General features: G+C 40.7%; 2 protein-coding genes across 9 annotated transcripts in view; both read left to right on the forward strand.

Moving 5' to 3' along the window:
- The window catches only part of ubap2l (ubiquitin associated protein 2-like), a 36,406-nt gene extending 21,635 nt beyond the window's left edge, over positions 1-14,771 (forward strand). For 5 of the 8 annotated variants that reach the window (XM_079654720.1, XM_079654723.1, XM_079654719.1 and 2 more), the window contains 15 exons: positions 1,547-1,719; positions 2,314-2,434; positions 2,700-2,739; positions 2,861-3,044; positions 4,042-4,108; positions 5,149-5,455; positions 7,740-7,828; positions 7,936-7,989; positions 8,109-8,193; positions 8,657-8,874; positions 9,322-9,427; positions 10,572-10,691; positions 12,441-12,508; positions 12,608-12,802; positions 13,497-14,771. In XM_079654720.1, coding sequence (XP_079510846.1) covers positions 1,547-1,719; positions 2,314-2,434; positions 2,700-2,739; positions 2,861-3,044; positions 4,042-4,108; positions 5,149-5,455; positions 7,740-7,828; positions 7,936-7,989; positions 8,109-8,193; positions 8,657-8,874; positions 9,322-9,427; positions 10,572-10,691; positions 12,441-12,508; positions 12,608-12,802; positions 13,497-13,592 — 1,923 coding nt within the window. In that variant the 3' untranslated portion in view covers positions 13,593-14,771. The remainder of the gene's footprint in view (positions 1-1,546; positions 1,720-2,313; positions 2,435-2,699; positions 2,740-2,860; positions 3,045-4,041; positions 4,109-5,148; positions 5,456-7,739; positions 7,829-7,935; positions 7,990-8,108; positions 8,194-8,656; positions 8,875-9,321; positions 9,428-10,571; positions 10,692-12,440; positions 12,509-12,607; positions 12,803-13,496) is intronic. The other 3 variants (XM_079654725.1, XM_079654726.1, XM_079654722.1) reach the window with 2 other exon arrangements.
- Positions 14,772-16,464: 1,693 nt separating this feature from the next.
- Positions 16,465-21,266, forward strand: hax1 (HCLS1 associated protein X-1). The gene is made up of 7 exons (XM_079654730.1): positions 16,465-16,654; positions 17,352-17,599; positions 18,076-18,290; positions 20,070-20,130; positions 20,222-20,355; positions 20,588-20,708; positions 20,817-21,266. Exons 1-7 carry the CDS (start codon positions 16,590-16,592, stop codon positions 20,888-20,890), a joined length of 918 nt encoding a protein of 305 aa, XP_079510856.1. The 5' UTR covers positions 16,465-16,589; the 3' UTR covers positions 20,891-21,266.
- The last annotated feature ends 285 nt before the right edge of the window (positions 21,267-21,551 follow it).

A 21,551-nucleotide genomic window follows, 5' to 3' on the forward strand; every position in this document is an offset into this window, starting at 1 on the left:
CCTGAGTTTTGATCGCACAGTGATGATACTTGTACTTCTAGAATCTGTGGAATCTCAGCTTTCATCCGATATCTTGTTTGTGCAGATCCGATAAGTAATAAAATATTTCTACAGTGAGTTCTGTGCTAAGTGCTTTAGCATTTTTTCGCTTAGAGTTAATTCATACGCTTGGTATTACTCTTGTGTTTCGTTAAGCTAAAAATGGTTCATATCGTCAGTTAGCTGACGATATGTGTGTTGTGTGATGTGTGATAGCTGAGTTTCTTCCTGTTAACCTTTTTTTTTCAGGACACTTTGTCTCAGGGGGTCTTAAAATGTAAGAACCTATTGTGTTATACCAGATTAACGGAAATAATCTCAGCTAATTGACGATATAAACCATTTTTACCAAAACAAAACAAAGTCTCATAAGAAGCATCTAAATGACCCCTTAGTGAAAAATGCTAACGGACATTGGCACAGAACTCAAGATAAAAGTAGCCTTATTACTTATCGTAGCTGCACATACAAGATATCCGATTTAAAGCTGAGGTTCCACAGATTATTTAGGTATATAGTATCATCACTGAGTGATCCGAACTTGCGACAGGGGAAGAAAAGACAGACATCACAACACGTACCTTTACGTAGCTTCTAGGGAGATCGTCTCACCGTAGCTGTTATTCTGATCAAAAGACGTGTTCAATGGCATTAAAACGAGAAAAAACGCGGCTGAATCGGTTAATCCATAGGTTGATAAAGTTTCTGGGCAATAATTGGAATTATTTATAATCCATAATTCCCTTTTTATGTAAAAATCGCAGAGCAAAAGTTAGCTGCTAATGGTAGCCACCAGGGTGGCTGCTGCTTCCGGTCTTGGCTATGCGGCAGTATAATACACACACATGACGAAATAAGGACTATGTGGGAGTTCCCCTCTATTCCATTGGCTCTGACGGTTAGAAATATGTCACATGTCAAAATCCAGCAGGGGGAGCCAGAGATATGAAAAATCCACCCAAATGGCCCCAGAAGAGGTTTTTTTTTGCTAAATGTGTCTAAAAATGTAAAATCACTTGTTTTGCAACAATTTTAAAACAGGGTACTTATTATATGTTGTACTTTGGATTCCTAAAGCTTTTAGTCTACTAACCGATCATCCAAGGTTAGTTTTCACTATAAGTACAAAATATTTTTTGGACGGACTATAATTTACAGTTTTTTACCATGTTCAATCTGAATTTTCCTTAAAATAAAAAACATCTATATTGAATCTGACTTTTCTACATCCAACTGACAGGTTTATCATTACTTTGAGAAAAAAGATTATTAATTTAACCCTTTTAGAAGGGAAGATATGGTCATTTGTTCTGGGAATGTCATTTTCGAGCCTGAAACCTGAAAAACAGGCTCGGGGTTTTAAGTGGGTACGACACATTAATAGGTTGTTAAATATTAAGAAGCCCTTTTTTTCACAGTTTCTTGTGGGCGGGGGGCAGCCAGGCTTAACGGGTTAAGATTCAAAGTATTTTGGTATATACTTTAAAATGCCCCTCATCTTCCTCAGATTCCGGCAATGGCGGTCGAGATGCCTGGCTCAACAGACATGTCGGGCCTCAATCTTCAGTTTGGAGCCTTCCAGTTTGGGTCAGAACCGGCTATGCCAGAGTACGAGTCCACCCCCGCCTCCACAACACAAGTCCACCAGGTCCAGAACAGTCTCTACAATAGCCCCAGCAGGTCAGTACATCCACAAATACTACCTAGTACCACAATACTTTGAAGATGACGTTTATTTTTTCACACCTTTGCTTAGGGTTATTCACGACCTTGTTCAATCTAAACATTTTTCTGCTAGCTGCGCTATCTATTAAACAAGAGTTCATAAAATAAACGATATTTGAAGTTTCATTCATTCATTCATGTTTGAGTATTTAAAAGTGCTCTAAAATGTAAGCGGGTATTATTAATGTTCAAGTCAGAACCACTGATTGCGACTGTGGCTGTGAGGGAGTGCGGTCGTCTTTCAACCAGAAGGTTGTGGGTTCGATCCCAGCCCATGCAGTCAACATGTCGATGTATCCTTGGGCAAGATACTTAACCCTGAGTTGCTCCCGATGGCATGGCCAACGGTGTGTGAATGTGTGTGAATGTTAGGTCCTAGAGTAAGGTACACTGCTCTGTATGAATGGGTGTGAATGGGTGAATGACATGTAGTATGTAAAGCGCTTTGACGGGTCTTAAAGACTGGATAAAGCGCTATATAAGTACAGTCCATTTACCATTTACCATTCCTTAAGTACGCCATCTTGTCAATACCGTTACAATCTGCAGTGAGTCAACTCCAGCTCTTTCCAACCCCAGTCAGATGGACATGTACGATCAGAGAGCGTCTCAGACACGCCGCTACCCCCCCTCCGTCTCCTCCTCCCCTCAGAAGGACATGCAGCCCAAGGTAAGGACAAAGTGTCCCTCTTGATCACTTAGACTTGGTAAACAATCTAACATGTTGGTTTGTTAATGTAGTAAAGTAGTCTGTTGTATATGTGCGTTTTTTTTAAGGTGTGGGGATTTTAAGACTGTTGTGTTTTAAACATGACTCGTTGTTAAAATGCACTGCATAACTTAAATCTTTCCAAAAGCCCAACACCCTTCATCTTTTTATGAATGGCCTGTTTCCATGGAAACCTGTTAGCTAACCTACATTGTTGGCTTTACAGAATGGCTTCAGTTCAATACACGGAACACATTCTGGGGAAGGTAAGGGTCTATATACAAGGTTTTTTTTCTTCTTCTCAAAATAATTTTTGAAAAAGTCTGGATCACACTGGATTGGAATTTATTAAAATGTTGTTTTCTCTCTCTTTCTCCTCGGCTGCAGCGGGCTCTGCAGTAACAGTTCGGCAGGTCTCTGATTCAGTCACGGCTGTCAGCATGGGCACTTTGACTGACAGCGGCTCCGGCCCTGCCTCCTTGATGGCTTCATCCAATCAGACATCTCTCAGCGGTCTGGTGCACAGTGAAGACATGCCTCCAAATACTTTCCCCCCTCCTCAGCACAACAAGTGAGTTTCACACACACAGTAATATAGGAAAGGAAATGGTATCTGCGGCAGAGTTCCCGTTAGAATATTTTTTCGCCGGTCAACATGTCCGTTAAAGTTTAAATCTTCCGGATAAAATTTGAAAAGTGCCGGTCAAAGGTCTTCTTTGTTATTTATTGTGCCTTAAAACTAATTGATATGATTCGATATTAAACAAACTAATTATAGTAGATTAATTAACTATTCAAAGTGTACAGTAACTTACAATAACACAGGGAATAATAAACGGAGCGCTCTCTCCCTCTCCTGACAGCCCGTCAGTATCATGCAGCTCGCGGATCAGTAATGAGTGACCCGACAGTAAAACTAAACAAATCCATAACTAGTTTAGGTAGTTTGAGAGGTAATTAAAATAGCTACGTGTGATATTCTAAACTGAAGTGTGTGTTTTGTTCCGCTCACCGCTGCATGTGATTATGCAGAGCTGCGTGTCGACTCGTCAGCAGTTTACTCGCGTTTATGTCCATATCGATCAGATCTAGCTAGTTCTAGCTAATGATAGGACTACCTGCTAATTAAAAGACACCTAAACAATAAGTGTCGCTATGCAACCGGGTGAGGCTGCAAAGTATAGCGCAGCATTATGCATTTGTTTACATGCCCACCGGAACCCCGAGGCATTACCAACAGATCAACGCACAATCAACCCATACAGGACGTCTCTTTCTCCACATTACGTGTTAGACATTAGAGTTGACTATTCTTGTCTGTCACATACTCTTCTTGTCTGTCACATAAGTGGCGCAAGTTGCGCAACTGACGCGGTATTGCGCTAAGGTGAAATGATTTTGACCGGAGAGATTTAGCATATTTTACCGGTCATAGTCCGGTAATTACCGGCTAATGGGAATTATCCCAGAGGTTTATCCAGAGATCATAACTTGAGTATTAGTAAATGTTAATTGTGCTCTGTATAGATAGTTGAGATATACGTTGAACCTTCTTATTACTTTTACAGCTCTCACCAATCACAGCAGAACAACCTAGCTCAATCTTCAGTCCGGTCATCCAACTCCAGCTTAATGGTGAGATTTTTATTTTATATTTCTGTATTTCTCATAGAATCAGGCATTCAAAGGTTTTTCTCAGTTCCTGTGCTGGTGGATGAAACTTTTGGAAATAACCTGCAGCTATTATTTTACCTGCAACTTTCCTTCATTGTTGCCACTTCCATTTAACTTTGAGAGTCACCTATAAGGAATTTTTCAAGGTGTAATAATATAAAGAGAAATTATAAACTTTCTTTTTTTTACTGTACAGTAAAGTACAATATCTTCAATTCAAATATGTTATTTTGATCATTTAATTCAGATTTCACATGTCCAGGATCACCCTAATCATGATTGCTTTACATATTTCAGCAAACCTTTGAAGCGAAACCATAATTTGTATTAATTTAAAAATGAGAGTTTAACAATAAGAACATTGTCAATATGTTGCGATATTATTTGAGCTTACTTTTCCTTTTATTTTAAGCAGAATTACACTCGACAAACTTTCTGTCATGCGATGTTGCGAGTCTTACTTAATCCTTTTTTGCCGACTCCCAAGTATGGCTACTGCAACAGCACAATTTGACGCGTTTCAAAATCAGCAGCGGCTGGCTTCACCAGGTCTTCTATAGTGCTTCTGTTGTGTTGTCCTATCTGTCAGTGCACTGTCAGTGTCCGATTTTTGTGTGTGGAAAGTGTCAATTGCATCAGTCACCGTCAATGCAGGTTAGAAGTCCTTCATGACATATGTTGTCATGCACTGGTGCATGTAGAGCTGAGAATAACGTGCGCAGCTTTTATTCTTCCAGCAATTATGTGTTTTCAAAATCCTGTGGATTTCTTTGAAGAGTAGGTTGGATGTTTTGTTTTTTTTAACCAAAAAGAAACTGAGGTGTGTGTTGTACATGCTTATGCTGGCCAGCGTTTCTCCCTCCATCTCCTCCTTAAGCATTTTCAAAGCTTCATTTCCTGTGATGCCAGATGAACGTATTACATGTCCATTTACTCTAATGGAAATGTAATCCCATTAATCCTAACCGCATCTTTTTAACTTCGTCCTTCCGTCTCTGCAGCATCCCAGCGTAGACGGTGACTCAAGCCTGCACTGCTCCAACTACCCCTCCTCCGTGTCATCGGTGCCATCATCAGTCCCCTCCTCTTCCTCAGCGCAGGTGTCCCTAGGGGTCCATCAGGCCTGCTCTGTGGGCTCCAACACAGTTTTAGCTCCCTCTGGTCTCTGCCCCATCAGCAGCCTGGCCATGGGCCTTAACCCCGCCTCCATGGCGGTCCAAGCTGCAGTCGCCGCTGCTTCAATGTCCTCGGCAGGCTCAGCCATTCCTTCTTTAGCGAATTCGTCACGCAACTCTGCAGCATCCTCAGGTTAGACATAAACACAGGTGCAAACATTCTTACACTTTGACACCTACACCTCTTTAGACAGTTTAACATCCAAATCTTGCAATTGCTCAACATAAATGTAAAAACTGTAGATTTTCCTTTCCCTCACATTGTATGTTTTGCTTACTTTAATTTGAATCTATAGCTTGCAATACCAGTGAGTTAATTGTAGATTTGGTAATTTGGTGTCAGGACTTCACACTAACGCATGACTTACTATATAGCCATCCATATTAAGTTTCAGTTTCGAGCATTTAGTCAAGTTTTTCTTGTCAACAGTTTTCTTTTATCCCTTGTTTCGCACTTTTTAAAATACAAATCTATTTGATCACTTGATAAATGATGTGCCAGTGAGAGCTTGTTAATGTCACCAATATGGCTGTTTGTACGCATTACCACACAGTGGTGCAAATTGCTTGGGAATTATGTGACTTGTTATTAGGCCTGATAATTAATTTTGTTGACGATAGATTTTCCCACAAATTATTGCGATAAACGATAATATTGTCGGCACCGTTGTATGACCATTTTAGACCACTAACATAATGATAATATATAATAATAATTCAAGTACATCCTTTCAAACAGAGCTTTTTATTGAACATTCAACAGTGCAAATGAAATGTGAAATAATATTAAAATATATAAATTATATATAATAAATATACAAATTAATTTAATTATAACCTATATATATATATATATATATATATATATATATATATATATATATATATATATATGGGATGCCAGCAATTTTTCAAATATTCTTTACAGTCTCCATAATCAAAAATTATTTTTTAAAATTCGATTTTATTTACATATATTTTTTTATTATTATTTATGTTTTTCTTTTTTTTCCTGGCTTAGTTTCAACCAAAATATAGACTAATGCTAATAATAGTAATAGTATTAATAATTGTAAATGGCCATTGGTCACACAACCAGTTTGTTTTACAGTAAACTTGGAGGAAGCCAGCAGCGCAGGCTGCACTCTGCGCAGCCTGCGCTGCTACAAAACCGACCCCGCCAGGGCCGTCCGATTTTCGAATTTGATCATGGTCAGTTTCTGGCATCCCTAATAAATAAATAAATAAATAAATAAATAAATAAATAAATAAATAAATATGAGCACACATTGTCTCACAAGCAAAAAAAACCTCCTTAAAACAACAGTCAAGTGTACAGTCCACTGTCCATACAAAGACCCAGATGCCTCAACAGGCCATATCCAAATCTGTATCAATCAAATCTGTTCGAGCAAGGAGCACCAACATGTTTGTATCTTTGATTGCAAACTGTCGGGAAGGTGTGGGCTCTCCATCTCCAGCTGCCGTGTTTGCTCCCAGCTGGGAAAACGGAATGGGGTGGTTTTGTTTCAGATGCAGTTTAAGGTTGGCCGTATTGCTAGCTTTTGTTGCTACCTTTTTAAAACAAATGCGACATACCGCCTGGCTTATTCAAATCCGTAGGTTCGCCTCGTTGATTTGGCTTAAATCCAACATATACCCACACCAGAGATGTGGAATTAGGTTTTGCAACCAATATAACTTCAAATTCCCCGCGAGTAAGTCACACGTTGTCTCCTGCTTGTCTCTATATTATTAATTTGGCTGCTACGCTGTTTCAAGCGGAGTGTCCTGACCTGGCTGTGTGTGAGCCCCGCCCCTCACAGCGCGCCGGGCCGGCAGACACAGTGCGTCTGGCTAAAATGCTGGTCACATCCTTATGTAAACAAACACGCATGTAAACGGAAATGTATCGAGGTCAGAAAAGTTATCGAGTTCATTTTTATTAATCGTACGATAAGGCAATTTATTTATTATCGCGACCGGCCTACTTGTTGTTCAATTTTTTTATAAGAATTCAAGCTGGATCAATTTGTTTCCATTTCCTCTCAGTCACTGGCAGGGTTTCCATTCTTCTGACTCATCTCGCTCTTGTTTGTTTGTTCCCAACGCCTGTCCCTCTCTCTCAAACACATTTGATGTGTTTTCCTTTCTGCTCCCTCTGCCAGTGCATCGTTTATCAAGCGGTATATTGCGGTGTTGTCATTTACTGATGCATCTCAGGGAGAAATGTGTTGAAACGGATCTCTCCTTGCCAATTAAAAACTAGTTGTATATTTAGTGAATTCGTAAATGTACTGTACTTTCATTTCTTTATTTGCCGGTGTGTGTAATAAATGAATGTGTAATAGATCTAAGAATAAGTTTGTAATGCCAAGTAATGCATTGCTTGTGTTTTACATGATTTGTCCATGCAGGGAAAGCTCCTCCAAACCTGCCCCCTGGAGTGCCCCCTCTGCTGCCCAACCCTTACATCATGGCCCCTGGACTACTGCACGCCTACCCTGTGAGTCCCTGATAGACTCACTGTTTATACAAACTGAGCTTTTTATCTGCACTTACTAGAGTTTGTTATATAGTTTATAAAGTAACACTTTTCTTGCTGTGTCTCAGCCTCAGGTGTACGGCTACGATGACCTACAAATGCTGCAGGCAAGAATACCGCTGGTGAGTTTTGTTTTTTTGTAAAAGAAAACAACTCCTGCAATAAAAACATTATTCACAAGCCATGCTTTATTGCTGCATGTCCGGTATTCAAAAAACAAACAATGTTTTTCTCTCCCCAGGACTATTATAGCATTGCACCCTTTGCAACTCCCACAGCAGCACTGACTGGCCGAGACGGCAACTTGACTAACAACCCTTACTCTGGTGAGCCATCTCACAATTGTCTATTAAAAGCTAAGCTCACTGTGTCTTCTCCACAGTTAGCTGCTTGTTGAAGCCGCTTTTTGTTTGGTGATGAAGGGACCGTTGGAATTGAATGATTATCCTCACAATAAATGAAGAGCCTTTTTTGCTTGCTGGTAGAATCCAAGCCTGGCCTGGCAGTTTGATTAACTTGAGAACTGTATATATTTAAGGTTTTCCAAATTGACTAGAAACCGTATAATGCCAATAAATAAATTAACAATCTTTAGAGATGATAAGCTTTGGTTGTTCCCTCAAGGCCTTAATGTTTCAACTTCCCGTAGAAATGGCACCTCAAAACAGGCCAGCAGTTGAGGATTTCCTTCTTTCATATCTCCTTTTCATTGTTTGCTAGTAATGTATTGTGTTTTATCTCATGTAGACGTTTGTACTCACACACAAACATCCCATTCTGTATTTGCAGGTGACTTATCAAAGTTTGGTCGAGGTGATGCATCGTCTCCTTCCCCAGCCACCACATTAGCGCAGACACAACAGAACCAGACGCAGGCGCATCACACCGCGCAGCAGTCCTTCCTCAACCCAGCGCTGCCGCCCGGCTACAGCTACACGAGCCTCCCGTACTACACCGGCCTGCCAGGCCTGCCCAACACCTTCCAGTACGGACCTGCTGTGTTTCCGGTGAGGAAAAACCTTGCTTTCCAAAAGCTAGCTGACTGGTTGCCTTCAATTACTGACCTTTGCTTGGCAGCTAAGCAATCATTGGCATATTAATGTTTGTGTGAATGGACGACTGAGCTTAAAATTGTAAGCCACTTATCAATTCAGCATTTCTCTCACTGTTTTAATTCTATTTTATTTAGGATCAGAAGCATCATCATAACATCAGGAACATCTCTGTTTGTTTAGACAGGAGCAAACCGTCAAGTCAAATTTGATGTTTGCACTATTGGAAGAGATAGTTTTAGCGCCTTTCCTTTGATGGTGCTGTATTAGAATCCATTTTGTCGGAGTACTTCCTGAGCCTGAACGAGAAGAAAGCTGCATTTTCACGAGTCCCCAAGACAAACTTTGGTTACCCCATTTGGTTACCACTCGATGACTTTACATGGTTTTGTTTTTGTCCAGGTGGCTCCTACCTCGTCAAAGCAGCACGGTGTGAATGTCGGCGTCAACGCGTCAGCCGCACCTTTCCAGCAGGCTAGTGGTTATGGTTCCCATGGATACAGCACTGGTGAGGCACTAAACGATACAGAAGCTGCATGTTTACAGGTGTCATGCAAGTCCTACTCTATACACTTGCATACCAATAAATCTGTGCTGTTACTCACAATGAGCCCATTGATTTCGCCTCAATGTGGACTGCATATTTTATTTGAGCTCTGCAGCCTCTACAAGCATAAACATGATGCTTGTGTAAACACTCTTGTAATATGTCGGGAAGGTATCTGCCTGTAGTTCTAAACGCATTCTTGCATGCTGACTCTCACTTGTTGACAAACATGTTTTAGTATTAATGTAGAGGTTTAATTTTGTCCGATTAGGAATTGCGTCTGGTACCCAGTTTTCATTGCCTTTACACACGAAAGAAGTCTCAGTATTTCGAAAACATGTCTGCCATTTAAACTGAATGGGAAAGGATAGGTTGGGCTTGAACAGAGGCACCTGGCTGGCAGTTTAAATACCAGAGGTCGACATTATCGGTCTCCTGCTGCCTTCCATAGCTTGCTTTGCTCATTGCAGAAAGTTGTCATTTGCGCCAAGGCTTCACCTTCCATAACACACACCACCTCCCTCCCACACATTCATACATACACAACTCATTAACTAACGGCACAACCATCATCCTCCCAAATTTCTTCTTAACCCATTTATTCATATTTTTTAGGCATTCTGGTATCTTTTGCTTGTTTTGCTTTTTTCCATGGTGATTTATTTTACTTTCATAGTTCATCACTCAATATCTACCTCTGGTCACATTTGTGCACCATCTGCTGCTTTCTGCCATCACCCAACTCAAGCTCTCCACCCCCCCTCCCACACACACCCTGCCTGCCCCCTCACTTCCCCCACCTCCTTGGGTCAAATAGCATTTGCATATTATGTCGGCGATGATTCTGACATTCATGATGTTCCAGATGGACAGATTTAGCCACATAGGACAATGCATTTGGTGTCAAAGTTCAGATGATAAAGTATCGAGAGCGTTTCCTTAAGGACTTGACACAATCTGTATTGTCACAATTTTGTGAAACCTGTCCATCTGGTACACAGTTTTAAACTTTGAATTATTTGCAAATGCTATTTGAGGCAGGTCGGCTCCCGCTGCCTGGTGTGTCTAACGCTGTGGGCTGTGGCTGTGTATCTGACTGTTGCAGGCTATGAGGATGTGGGCCAGGCTTCAGGGAGTGGGGATTTCTGTAAGGGCGGATACGGCACTGCCGCTGCCGCTTCTGCACAAAACAAGCCAGCCAGCTCTGTCAGCGGGCCGGGAGTCGGTGAGTGCCGCCACATGCCAAAGCAAAAGGGAAACAAAACCTTTCCCCCCCCGTCTCCCTCTTGTGTCACCAACCATCCTCCTCCCCTTCTTTGCTCTCAGTCCTTTGCCTCATCGCTGATGAGCTGCGTCTGTAGGAAGACCCGTCACACTACATCCGCTGTTAGACAGTCCAATGCAACCTGCCTCTCTTAAAAGCCGTGTCTGCCGTTCTGTCCGTTCCCTGTTCTCTTCCAGGGCAACTTGTCATCAACCCCATCTGGTTTTTACATTTTGGACATGTATGCTATGTTATTATAAGGATTAGAGTCAAAAATGTGGCAGGGCACGAGAACAGTGGCTGCCATAAACTGATGAGTTGCCCTGGTTGATGCTGTCCCATTTTCCATCTTTGCCGCTTGCTCTTCACTCATGTTGCCATTGCTGGTATGTTCGTCTCCAGAGAATCCAGCTCACTGTCCTGTGGGTGGAGCTGCTTACGGAAACACACGCACACACGTGTTATTATTTTACAAGCTTAGTCGGTTTTGGTTCGACTTGCGCATCTCTGCTGTGCACATTCATGATGATTTCGTTCTTCACATAGAACGGTACCTAAATGAAAACCGGGTTGCCTTGTGAAAGGTTGTCAAGGGATTGATCAGTATATCTTCTATAATCTTTGGATTGTGTTATTTCTCTGACAAATGAGACTTTCATGTGTTTTTTTTTCTCTTGTACCTAGTAACAGCTCTGGAGTATATCTCAAATCACTTTTCCTTAATATGATGTTTCACCATCTTTGGCTTTAAATGCCAAACATCTCATTAGCATTGTGGCTCTTTCTGCAACTTTCATGTCTGATTGAAGCCATGCTAAACAACCACACACTAAGAATTTGAATATTGTTGCCGATATGATTTATGATACTGATATGCTCTTTCTCACCTCTCTTCATCTCATCCCTTTTTATATCCTTTACCGTACTCCTCAATTTAAGGAAATTCTTCTCACAACATCTATGAACCTTTGCTGACATAGATGTGTATACTTGAAATTTCCCAAGATTCTATGTAAGATTTTCTTTCTCAGAAACTTGAATTATAGTAAGTGTTCCTGTAAAGAAATTGTCTGTCAATTTTACACATTAGTTTTCTTGTTCACTTAGGAATAATAATTCATTCATTGAGCCTTATTTGTTTTTGCACTTTTTTCAACAATGTTATATTAAGTGTTTAGATCATTTTATTTGTATTATTGACGGGAACCGCTCATATTTACCATTCTATACACAGATCACAAATTACTGCTATAAAGAAGAACACGCATCACACTGCACGCTGTAGCTTTTACACACTTGGAGATGTAAATTACAAGTTTCATCCCGATACAATATTATATTGGTTCTTTGAACGACAGTATTTTTGCAGATGGCACAAATTCTACGACAAAAGGATTTCGATTCAGTGGCCTGAGATATTGTGTGCTCATCAAATACAATCAGTTGCCTTCACAACTTAAATATGACTTTTCCTTTTTTATTCCTGGGCTCTTCCTGACATTTAAATGAATAACAAAAGACCTGTGAGAATAACTGATCCACCTTAAAGGTCAGCCCACCTTAAGTGACCCGCTGTTGTTTTTCACTTTGGGTCTAATCCAGGAATTGTAATGAGCAGGTGGGCAGCAGGGCCACGCAGCTTGGCTTGGGCCTGTAGCATTTATTCAACACAAATAACAATACACACACTTGTCTCCTCTGTGTCTGCAGGAGTCTCTGTGACATCAAGCAACACGGGGGTACCAGACATTTCAGGGTCCGTTTACACAAAGACTCAGGTAATTACAGATCATAAATATTTAAATATTTAACCCCCCCCCCCCATGCAGTTTGAATTAAACAAAGATGTCATGTCTTGGTCTCTCTTCCCCCTGCAGTCGTTCGATAAGCAGGGTTTCCACGCTGGCACGCCAGCAGCTTCGTTCAGCCTGCCGTCAGCTCTGGGGAGCGGGGGTCCCATCAACCCCCCGGCTGCCACTGCCTACGCCCCGGCCCCCTTCATGCACATCCTGGCCCCTCACCAACAACCCCACTCTCAGATTCTTCACCACCACCTGCAGCAGGACGGACAGGTACAGGAAAGGCCACTGTTGTTGTGTTTTTCTCCATCTGTTGATGCAGCTTGATTTCACACCTATAGTTCAGGTTAGGAATCAAGAAATAAAGAAACTTAATCAGCTTTTAGTTCTGGTTTCTTTTGTTTATAATGATCAGAGATGATATGAACTCACAGGTTACTCGTGTTTTTATTCATCATCATTTAGCCTTGTGTGCTGTTTTGAATTTGGCATGCAGTGGCAACACACCAGTCAGCATTTGTTTTTAAAAGGAAAACCATTGTTATGGAAGTAAGAAATATCTGGAGAAGCAGGCTAACAGCTTGTTTAATAAGTTCTATGCGATTGATCTAATTTATGTTGATGTGGTTTAAGGAGGGCTCGCGGAGTTTTACAAACATAACTGATGAATAAGATGGAAATTGTTCAGTGATTGCATTCGAGAACAGAATTTTGTGTGGTGGTAGAATGACTGTTTGATTGTTTAGACACAAAGCTAATCCTAGTGGAAACACTGTAGCCTGTGCTTTTATTTTCATGCCTTGTAGGTAATGTCCAGGCCAACGTTTGCAATCCCATTTTAAAGTGGTCTATTTTCAGATTAATCATTAAGTGTATTTATGTTTGTCCTGTCGCTTGGCAACTAAATACTTGAGTTAAAACATGGCATTGATGGACAGCTCACATCAACTCTTTCCTCTTCCCACAGAGCGGCACTGGACAGCGCAGCCAGAACGCCTCCCTTCAGCAGAAGTCTCAGATCAACAAGTCGGCATACAACACCTACAACTGGGGGGCCAACTAACATCTACTGTCGGGCCCCCACGCTGTTAACAGAAGTTAGAAGGGGGCTCATCACTCCTTCCGCAGACGGTCTCCACATATAAACTCCCTCTTCCTCCTGCAGAGATCCCGCCCCCGTCTCTTGGCCCAGCACTCCTGCGCTCTGCCTGCGGTCAGGAGGTGCTGTGCCGAGAGGACGAGCACTGTAACGATGCATGGACGGGTGGGGGGGGCAGGAAGGGCTTAGAAGAGAGGGGAGATCAAAGCTAAATGGTTATAGAAATGCACCCTCAAGAGGTGAAATATTGAGTGTTGGGAATTTGTATCGTGTTAAACCCCCAGCCCGCCCTCTTTTTTTCTCTGACTTGTATGTAACATAGAACTGTTTTCTAAAAGAATGAATGTTTCCTGTATGGTCTGTTTTTTTGTTTTGTAGTCTTCCCGCTCCCCTTTTTTTCTTGCAGATGGGGAGGAATGAAGTAATATCTGAAGGTGGGGGGACAGGCTGGTTTTGTATTTCTCACCCTCAAATCCCCACTCTTTAACTTTCGTGGAAACGTTTCCCCTCCCTCACAAAACAAAATGTCCAAACACAAAAATTAGCTTGATTGCTGTTAAATGTTTTTTTTGTCATTTTAAGTTTGAAAAAAAATAACAATTCTCTAAATTGGTAGAGTTGTGAAGTTTATTTTTTACCAAATATAGATATATTATATATAAAGACATATAAGCGAACTCACTGGCTCTGACTGTGAGGAAAGTGTGTTCGTCATGTGACTGCGTGCATGTTTGTACACACGGGGGCCATGGTTGTGTACTGTGCTTTGTTTTTTCCCTAGCACAGCATTTTTCATTATCCCACACTTGTACAATAATTGTTCCCATGAATGATAAAGATGTTGCATTAAGGCCTCACCTATTCTGCAAGAGTTTTTGAATGATTTCCAAGGCCAATACACACCCAACCTGCCTTCCAGTGCGTTTAATTTTATTTAGTTTTCTGAGGCCCCCCACCTCCTCCCTGCTTCACCACCTGTCCCCTATTGTAAGGAAACCTGCAGCATTGAATACTGATGGACAGAATTGTACTATGGGTTTTTTGTCAGTGATTTATTTTTTTCTTTTTGTACTGTGCGTTTTAAAAACAATTTAAATGGATGAACTTGTCTTGTACATATATAAAAAAAACACAAGTACTGTAGTCCCTGTTTGTTCAATGGCTTTCTCCTTTTCCTTCTCAAATCCTTGCAGATTTGTTAGCTTTTCGTTCCATATATATTTTTTATTTTGTATAAATATTAAGTAAATAAACAAGAATACATTTTCATCATTTTGGATGTGAATGTCTTTTAAGAAACTATTTGTTTCTCATGTGGCTTGTAAATGTAGCAGCATCTCTTCTTCCAACAGTTTTGTGTGTTTGTGTGTGTTGAATCTGATGGATGAAACGGTAAATTCGCTGACACTTGATATCAGGGGAACAAGGAAATGACAAACGAGCTGTCCCATCAAGTGTTTGGCACAACTGAAACTATCTGGCCGTTTCTCAATCTCGAGTATACCTGCTGCACAGCCACTATTTCAAGTATACTATGCCATCGAGTGGTGCCGAATGCTGGGCATTTAACTTTAACATGCATTTAAACAGTCCTTCGGCACCACTTGATGACGTAGTATACTTGAAATAGTGGCTCTGCTGCAGCAGGTTTTCTCGACATTGACAAACAGCCTCTGACTCGGACTGGGGGGTTGGTGTCTGAGTTATGTAACAGACTAGGGATCAGCAGGGCCAAATTACACTTCTCCAGACATTTGCATTGTGTCTTTTTTGTTATAGTGTGTAGGCCTATGCATAATTTCAAATCTAAATAACCTTTTTTTTTTTATTAGTATGTGAATGACAGCTAGTTGCTTATCAGATTGGTCTTGTTAGTTATTTAAGATGCCATCTGAATACATTGCAATCTTGCCATTTACTAATCCTTACAGTGTCTGTATGTAGGCTATTCTTTAATGTAAACATACAGCCATGCTGCTGGTCCTGATGGATAGGAAAGTGCCATAAGGTCCTGTTTCAGCTAAGGCATGACCTTATCAGACTTGGTGGAAAGTTAAAGCACAACTTTTCTTTTCAACAAATGTATTGGAAACTTTAGATTTTTCAATCCAGTACATTTAATGAACACGTTCTAGTTACTGCATAGACTGTAACGATTAGAATTCACTAGGCAGAAAGTTCTTGGAATGTATGTAGTTCTATTTTTAGCACTGAATTTTGGGTGACTTATTATTCAAACAGCTGAAAAGGGGTCAGCTGTGTTTTCTTTTTTCTCTTTTTTTTGTTTTTAGAACATCATTAAAACAAATGAACATTATATTGCAATTAATTTGTGACGGGCGCATTTCCTGGTCGCTTGGTGATGGAACGCGGTTGCTAGGGAAAACATGTAAACACTTCAGCGGACTTCAACCAACCGGCAGTGCTTGGGTTACGTTTATTATTAACATCAAACTAAATTGTATTAGAGTAGTAATACTTTATTAGAGGCCAAGTCATGCATACATTGTTTTGTTTAAAATATGTTAAGGTGTTGATGATCAAATATTTTGCATGGTATTAAAATGCAGCAATATTTAACATTTAAAACTTGGCCTAATGTAACGTAGCGTAAAAATTAAGTACTTAAGTAAAGTTAACTTTTCATTATGGTCAACATTGATGAACCATTTTGATTATTTAATTCCTCCCAACCTCTATTTCAAACATGAGAAACTCAAGCAAGAGTTTCGCATTTAGCATCCTTGTTGACATCATATTGAGGCTCCCGAGACGAGTGTGCAGTTTTTGAGTGCACTTGCCTTCTATAACTTACGGTAACGTAGCATTACGACTGATTACGTCATTCTGAAGTATCTAGAACACTTTACGATACTGTTGACAACTCGGGTTGTCGTGTCTTATCTGCTGTTGGAATTGTGTTTAGTTATGATTTATTTTTAAAACTAAAGCTGGAGTTAAATGAGTGTTTTTGACTTATTTCGCGGGTTCTTCGGAGTACCTGGAGGCCATTATCGTGGCCGAAGGTAAGTGTATTGAGTCATATTCAGGACGCAGCTGTACTCTAAGCTAAGCTAACAGGAGTTCGCTAACTTGGTGCAGCTTGGTACCTGCGTCGCACGCTATTCCTTAGTTAAAGAGCTTTAGTGTTTCCCTGCCAGGCTGACCACAGGGGTCCCTCGGCTAGCATGGTGGCTGTTTTATTTAGAGTGACCTCCGGATTAATACGATTGAGTACGTCAAAGTCTATTAACGCAATCAATTATTTGTTAGTTTATTCACGCATGTCATTAGAATAAGAAAGGAGTGTATATCATTTGCAAGTGAATCTAGGATAATAGCTGAAGATCTTCTAGGCATTGAAAAGTGAATGTGTTGTGTCATTGCAATTATTTAAAAAGATGGTTTAGACATATTAAAGCATCATAGTACAAATCAGTTGTACAATACAATGCATCAGTCGCGTGGTGTCATGTCGACTAACACATTAAGAAGACTCATATTACATAAAGGTATAGACAAACTGTCATTGATAAACTAAGAGCATTCAATCGTGTGACATGGCTTGTGTTTACTAGAACATAAACTAAAATGATATTAAACGTGATCATAATAGCTGATTACACTCAGCTGACATTACACTAAATGGTTGTTAGCAATACAAAAGCTAAATGGTGTCCATGTCAAGAATACTCATCTATTTGACTTGCTGTAATGCATCAGGGACCCCTTCTTCGATGCTATGACTCATGACGACGACGACGATGATGATGAAGAAGATGGATACAATGATGGCTTCCGAGGGGACCAGCAGGACCCCTTCGACAGTGCCTTGAGGTTTGGCTTCAGCGTGGGCCCCGACGGGATGAGGATCCAGGAGCCCCCCATGTTCGGCCAGGTCCTCAGGGAGATGGAGGAGATATTCTCCCACCTGGGCGGCTGGGACGGGCAGCCGGGCTCTGGACACTTTGGTATGAAGGCTGCCATGTGATCCAGTACTTAACCACTCATCTCAGTATAGAGAAGAAAAGGAACTAATTAGGTTTGCTTGTGCTATTACAAATTATAAATTAAAACCTTTCATAATACATCAAGACAGGATGTTAAAACACATTCACTTAAAGACGCAATGAGTCACTTCTTGAACTCTTCTAAGCACATAGCATTATTTTTAACCTCGACTCAAATCCGGTTACTTAGCTTGTGAGCTAAGTAACCGGATTTGAGTCGAGGTTAAAAATAATGCTATGTGCTTAGATGAGTTCAAGAAGTGACTCACTAATATAGAATAGTATGGTAACACGTACAAACGTTTTTTACATGTTTTTTTATTTGTATTTATTTTTTGTTTTATGTTTAACAATGGTCAAAATTAGTATTTTTTGTGAGAATGAGTCTAAAGCAATTCTCCATTGTAGATTTAGTCTGTGTTTCCCTTATGTTCCAGGTGTTCCCAGAATCCTGCCGCCATCACCACCTCAGGACAGAGCTGAAAGAGGTGCGGGGGGGTTTGGTGGGAACCCCCTGAGAGACTTCATGCTCAGATCTCCCAACAAAGAGCCACAGGGACCCCAAACTGAGCCCAGACACGATGGCCATCCTTCTTATGATTCACCAGAATTCCCAAGCTCGCAATTTCATGGCTGGACCCCTTTTTCAAAGGTGATTTAAGATACACTGAACAAAAATATAAACGCAACACTTTTGTTTTTGCTCCCATTTTTCATGAGATGAACTCAAAGATCTAAAACATTTTCTATATACACAAAATAACCATTTCTCTCAAATATTGTTCACAAATCTGAAAAAATCTGTGATAGTGAGCACTTCTCCTTTGCCGAGATAATCCATCCCACCTCACAGGTGTGGCATATCAAGATGCTGATTAGACAGCATGATTATTGCATAGGTGTGCCTTAGGCTGGCCACAATAAAAGGCCACTCTGAAACGTGCAGTTTTGCTTTATTGGGGGGGGTCTGGGGGGGTCCGAAAACCAGTCAGTATCTGGTGTGAGGGTTAGGGTTAGTGATGGCAAAATTAAGCTTTGAATGAAGCATCGAACCACTTGGACAATTGTGTCGGAAATAGGTTCATTTCTCGAAGCTTCAGTTACAGCGACCTCTCCTGGCGAAGTGCAAGGCTGCAGTGGGTTTAACGTATCTTTGCCTTGAAAAATATTCGATACACACACACTAAGACTGAATATCATGTTCTATTTGCAATTAAAGATTGATAATAGTGTGTATTGGGTTATTGAGAATAGACTAGAGAGTGCTGGACATTTTTTTGGGAGGAGAGGGCCTTTTATCAGTTATTAAAGTATTAAAGTTGAAAAGCAATGATTAAAAGCTTAACTTTTCCGAGCTTTGAACCAGCTGCGCGGAGGATATCGCCTCATCCTGGCCGCCGGCTCTATCCACTGGGCTATCAATTCCTCAGACCATCAAAGTGTTTTTATATTACTCATTGTCTTTTTATTCACAACTTCTCCACATTTCGAAGTGTTTCACGAGCCAGAACGACCTATTTTTCTTCCTGGTTTGCTATAATGATCCAATGCAATGCCAACAACAACTCAACAGCAACAATGCAAACTACGACAACAACCCACACATTGCGCATTGTTTAGAGCGGTTATAAAGTGTTGAAGCGCTCAAATTTGAAACTGTTTCAACCTGTCACCTGTCAGAATCGAGACGAGGCAGTGCATTGAATCACCTGATTGGACGGCGAACCAGTGAGTTGATTCATTCAGGAAATGAAGCAGTTGCTGGTTCGGACGTCACATGTCACGTGATTTGAAGCAAGCTTCGAAGCACTGCTTCTATGGAATAGGAAGTCCAGGGTTGAAGCTCCGTTCGAAGCTTCAGTGTCAAACTGCCATCCCTAGTTAGGGTAATGTTGTGAATCGAGTGGCCCATGGTGGTGGTGGGGTTATGGTATGGGCAGGCCTATGTTATGGACGATGAACACAGGCCACTCGATTCACAATATTACCCGAACCCTAATCCTAACCCTCACACCAGATACTGACTGGTTTTCGGACCCCCCCAGACCCCCCCAATAAAGCAGAAATGCATGTTTCAGAGTGTCCTTTTATTTTGGCCAGCCTAAGGCACACCTGTGCAATAATCATGCTGTCTAATCAGCATCTTGATATGCCACACCTGTGAGGTGGGATGGATTATCTCGGCAAAGGAGAAGTGCTCACTATCACAGATTTGTTCAGATTTGTGAACAATATTTGAGAGAAATGGTTATTTTGTGTATATAGAAAATGTTTTAGATCTTTGAGTTCATCTCATGAAAAATGGGAGCAAAAACAAAAGTGTTGCGTTTATATTTTTGTTCAGTGTACATACTTCCATTTTGCCATCAATGCTTTTTTTCTGTGGCAACATGCAGTGTTACTGTTATGTATTAACTTCTCTTCTTTATAGTTTAATGATATTTGGAAAGGAGGCCCACAGAGAACTCCAGAGGAGCACAAAGAAGACAGAGGTGCGGTTTTTACGTTTAATCCTATAGAAAAACAAATGAAGTTTATGATTCGTGTTCAGACTGATTATCTGTTCCCATCCTTCCCTTCCAGATCTGGACTCTGCAGTATCCTCTCGGGGCTTGGATCAGATTCTGACGCCACCTGCTGGTCAGGCACCCAACCAACCCAGAGCCCGCTCATTCTTCCAGTCAGTCGCCATCACCAAGGTGGTGAAACCTGATGGGGTGAGAGAAAAATGTTCTCCTGATGTATGCATGTAATGAATGATACGAAAACATTTTAAATTCTCAATATTATCGCTCTTATCTTTAAAATATGCTCAAACCCTGAAAAGGGAGGTATTTATTACAAACTTCCCTATGACTATTTTATATATTTAGCTTCATCCTCTCTTTTTATTTCACCACTTTGTTGTGAATTCCAATGAATGTCTCTTACTGTGTTGCCGTCTGTCAGACTGTAGAGGAGAGGCGAACAGTCAGAGACAGCCAAGGCAAAGAAGAGACGACGGTGACCCGCTCCGGAGGGCCCGGGGTCCTTGAGGGCCCCGAGCATCAGAGAGGACCGGCCATATCAGGTCAGTCAATACATAGTGACTATTCATGAAGTATACAGGCTTTTTTATATTATCTTGACTAATTTAGCTGCTTGATTTAGGTCTAATGCATTCTTGTCTGTATTTCAGGTGGGCAAAACCCCTTTGGAGACATGCGGGACGATGACTCATTATTCTCAAGTTTCTTCGGAGCGTTTAAATAAAACGTAAAGTGGAGTATTACATGGAGTACATTGTTTAGCTTTGATCCCCTGAAAATGTTGCAATTTATGAGTGTTTCACTCCAGAGCTGTGAGTTTGCATATGTTAAGAATATATCTGTATTTATGAACAAAAACACTTAAGTAACCTTTGATTGCCAAAAGGACTGAGCTGGATTAGGGCCTCTGGCCTGTTGTCAGGGTTACCAATGTAGACTCCAAACCTGCCAATCCCTAAGACTAGTGATTTAACAAATCAACACAAATCAGGTAGTTAACATTTCACAAATACTTATTTTATTTTAGAATTTTTCCTGTAGGATAAGCTTGTATGGATGTGAGTCTGTGATATGTCAAATAAAGAGTTTTAATTTATTAACATTGTTGTTATTTGCCTGTTTTGTGGGGTTTTTACACAGTTTAGGCTTGCCACTTTTAAATAAGAATCATTTTTCACACAAGAAAAATGACTGACAGTCTTATTAGGAAAGATTGATTTATTTAATACTTCCATTTAACATATTTAGAGATTGTTAATGGTGTCAGACTGATGATCAGTCCAGCTGGAGTTTTAAATGGATGTGTGCTTAATTCAAGTACATTCTATTTTTTAAATCCTTGTAGCTTTCTAGGGACTTTTTTGGCTTTTACATTTTTGGACTGT

Source organism: Notothenia rossii (genome assembly GCF_949606895.1).
Source record: "Notothenia rossii genome assembly, chromosome: 10".
NCBI classification, from domain to species: Eukaryota; Metazoa; Chordata; class Actinopteri; order Perciformes; family Nototheniidae; genus Notothenia; species Notothenia rossii.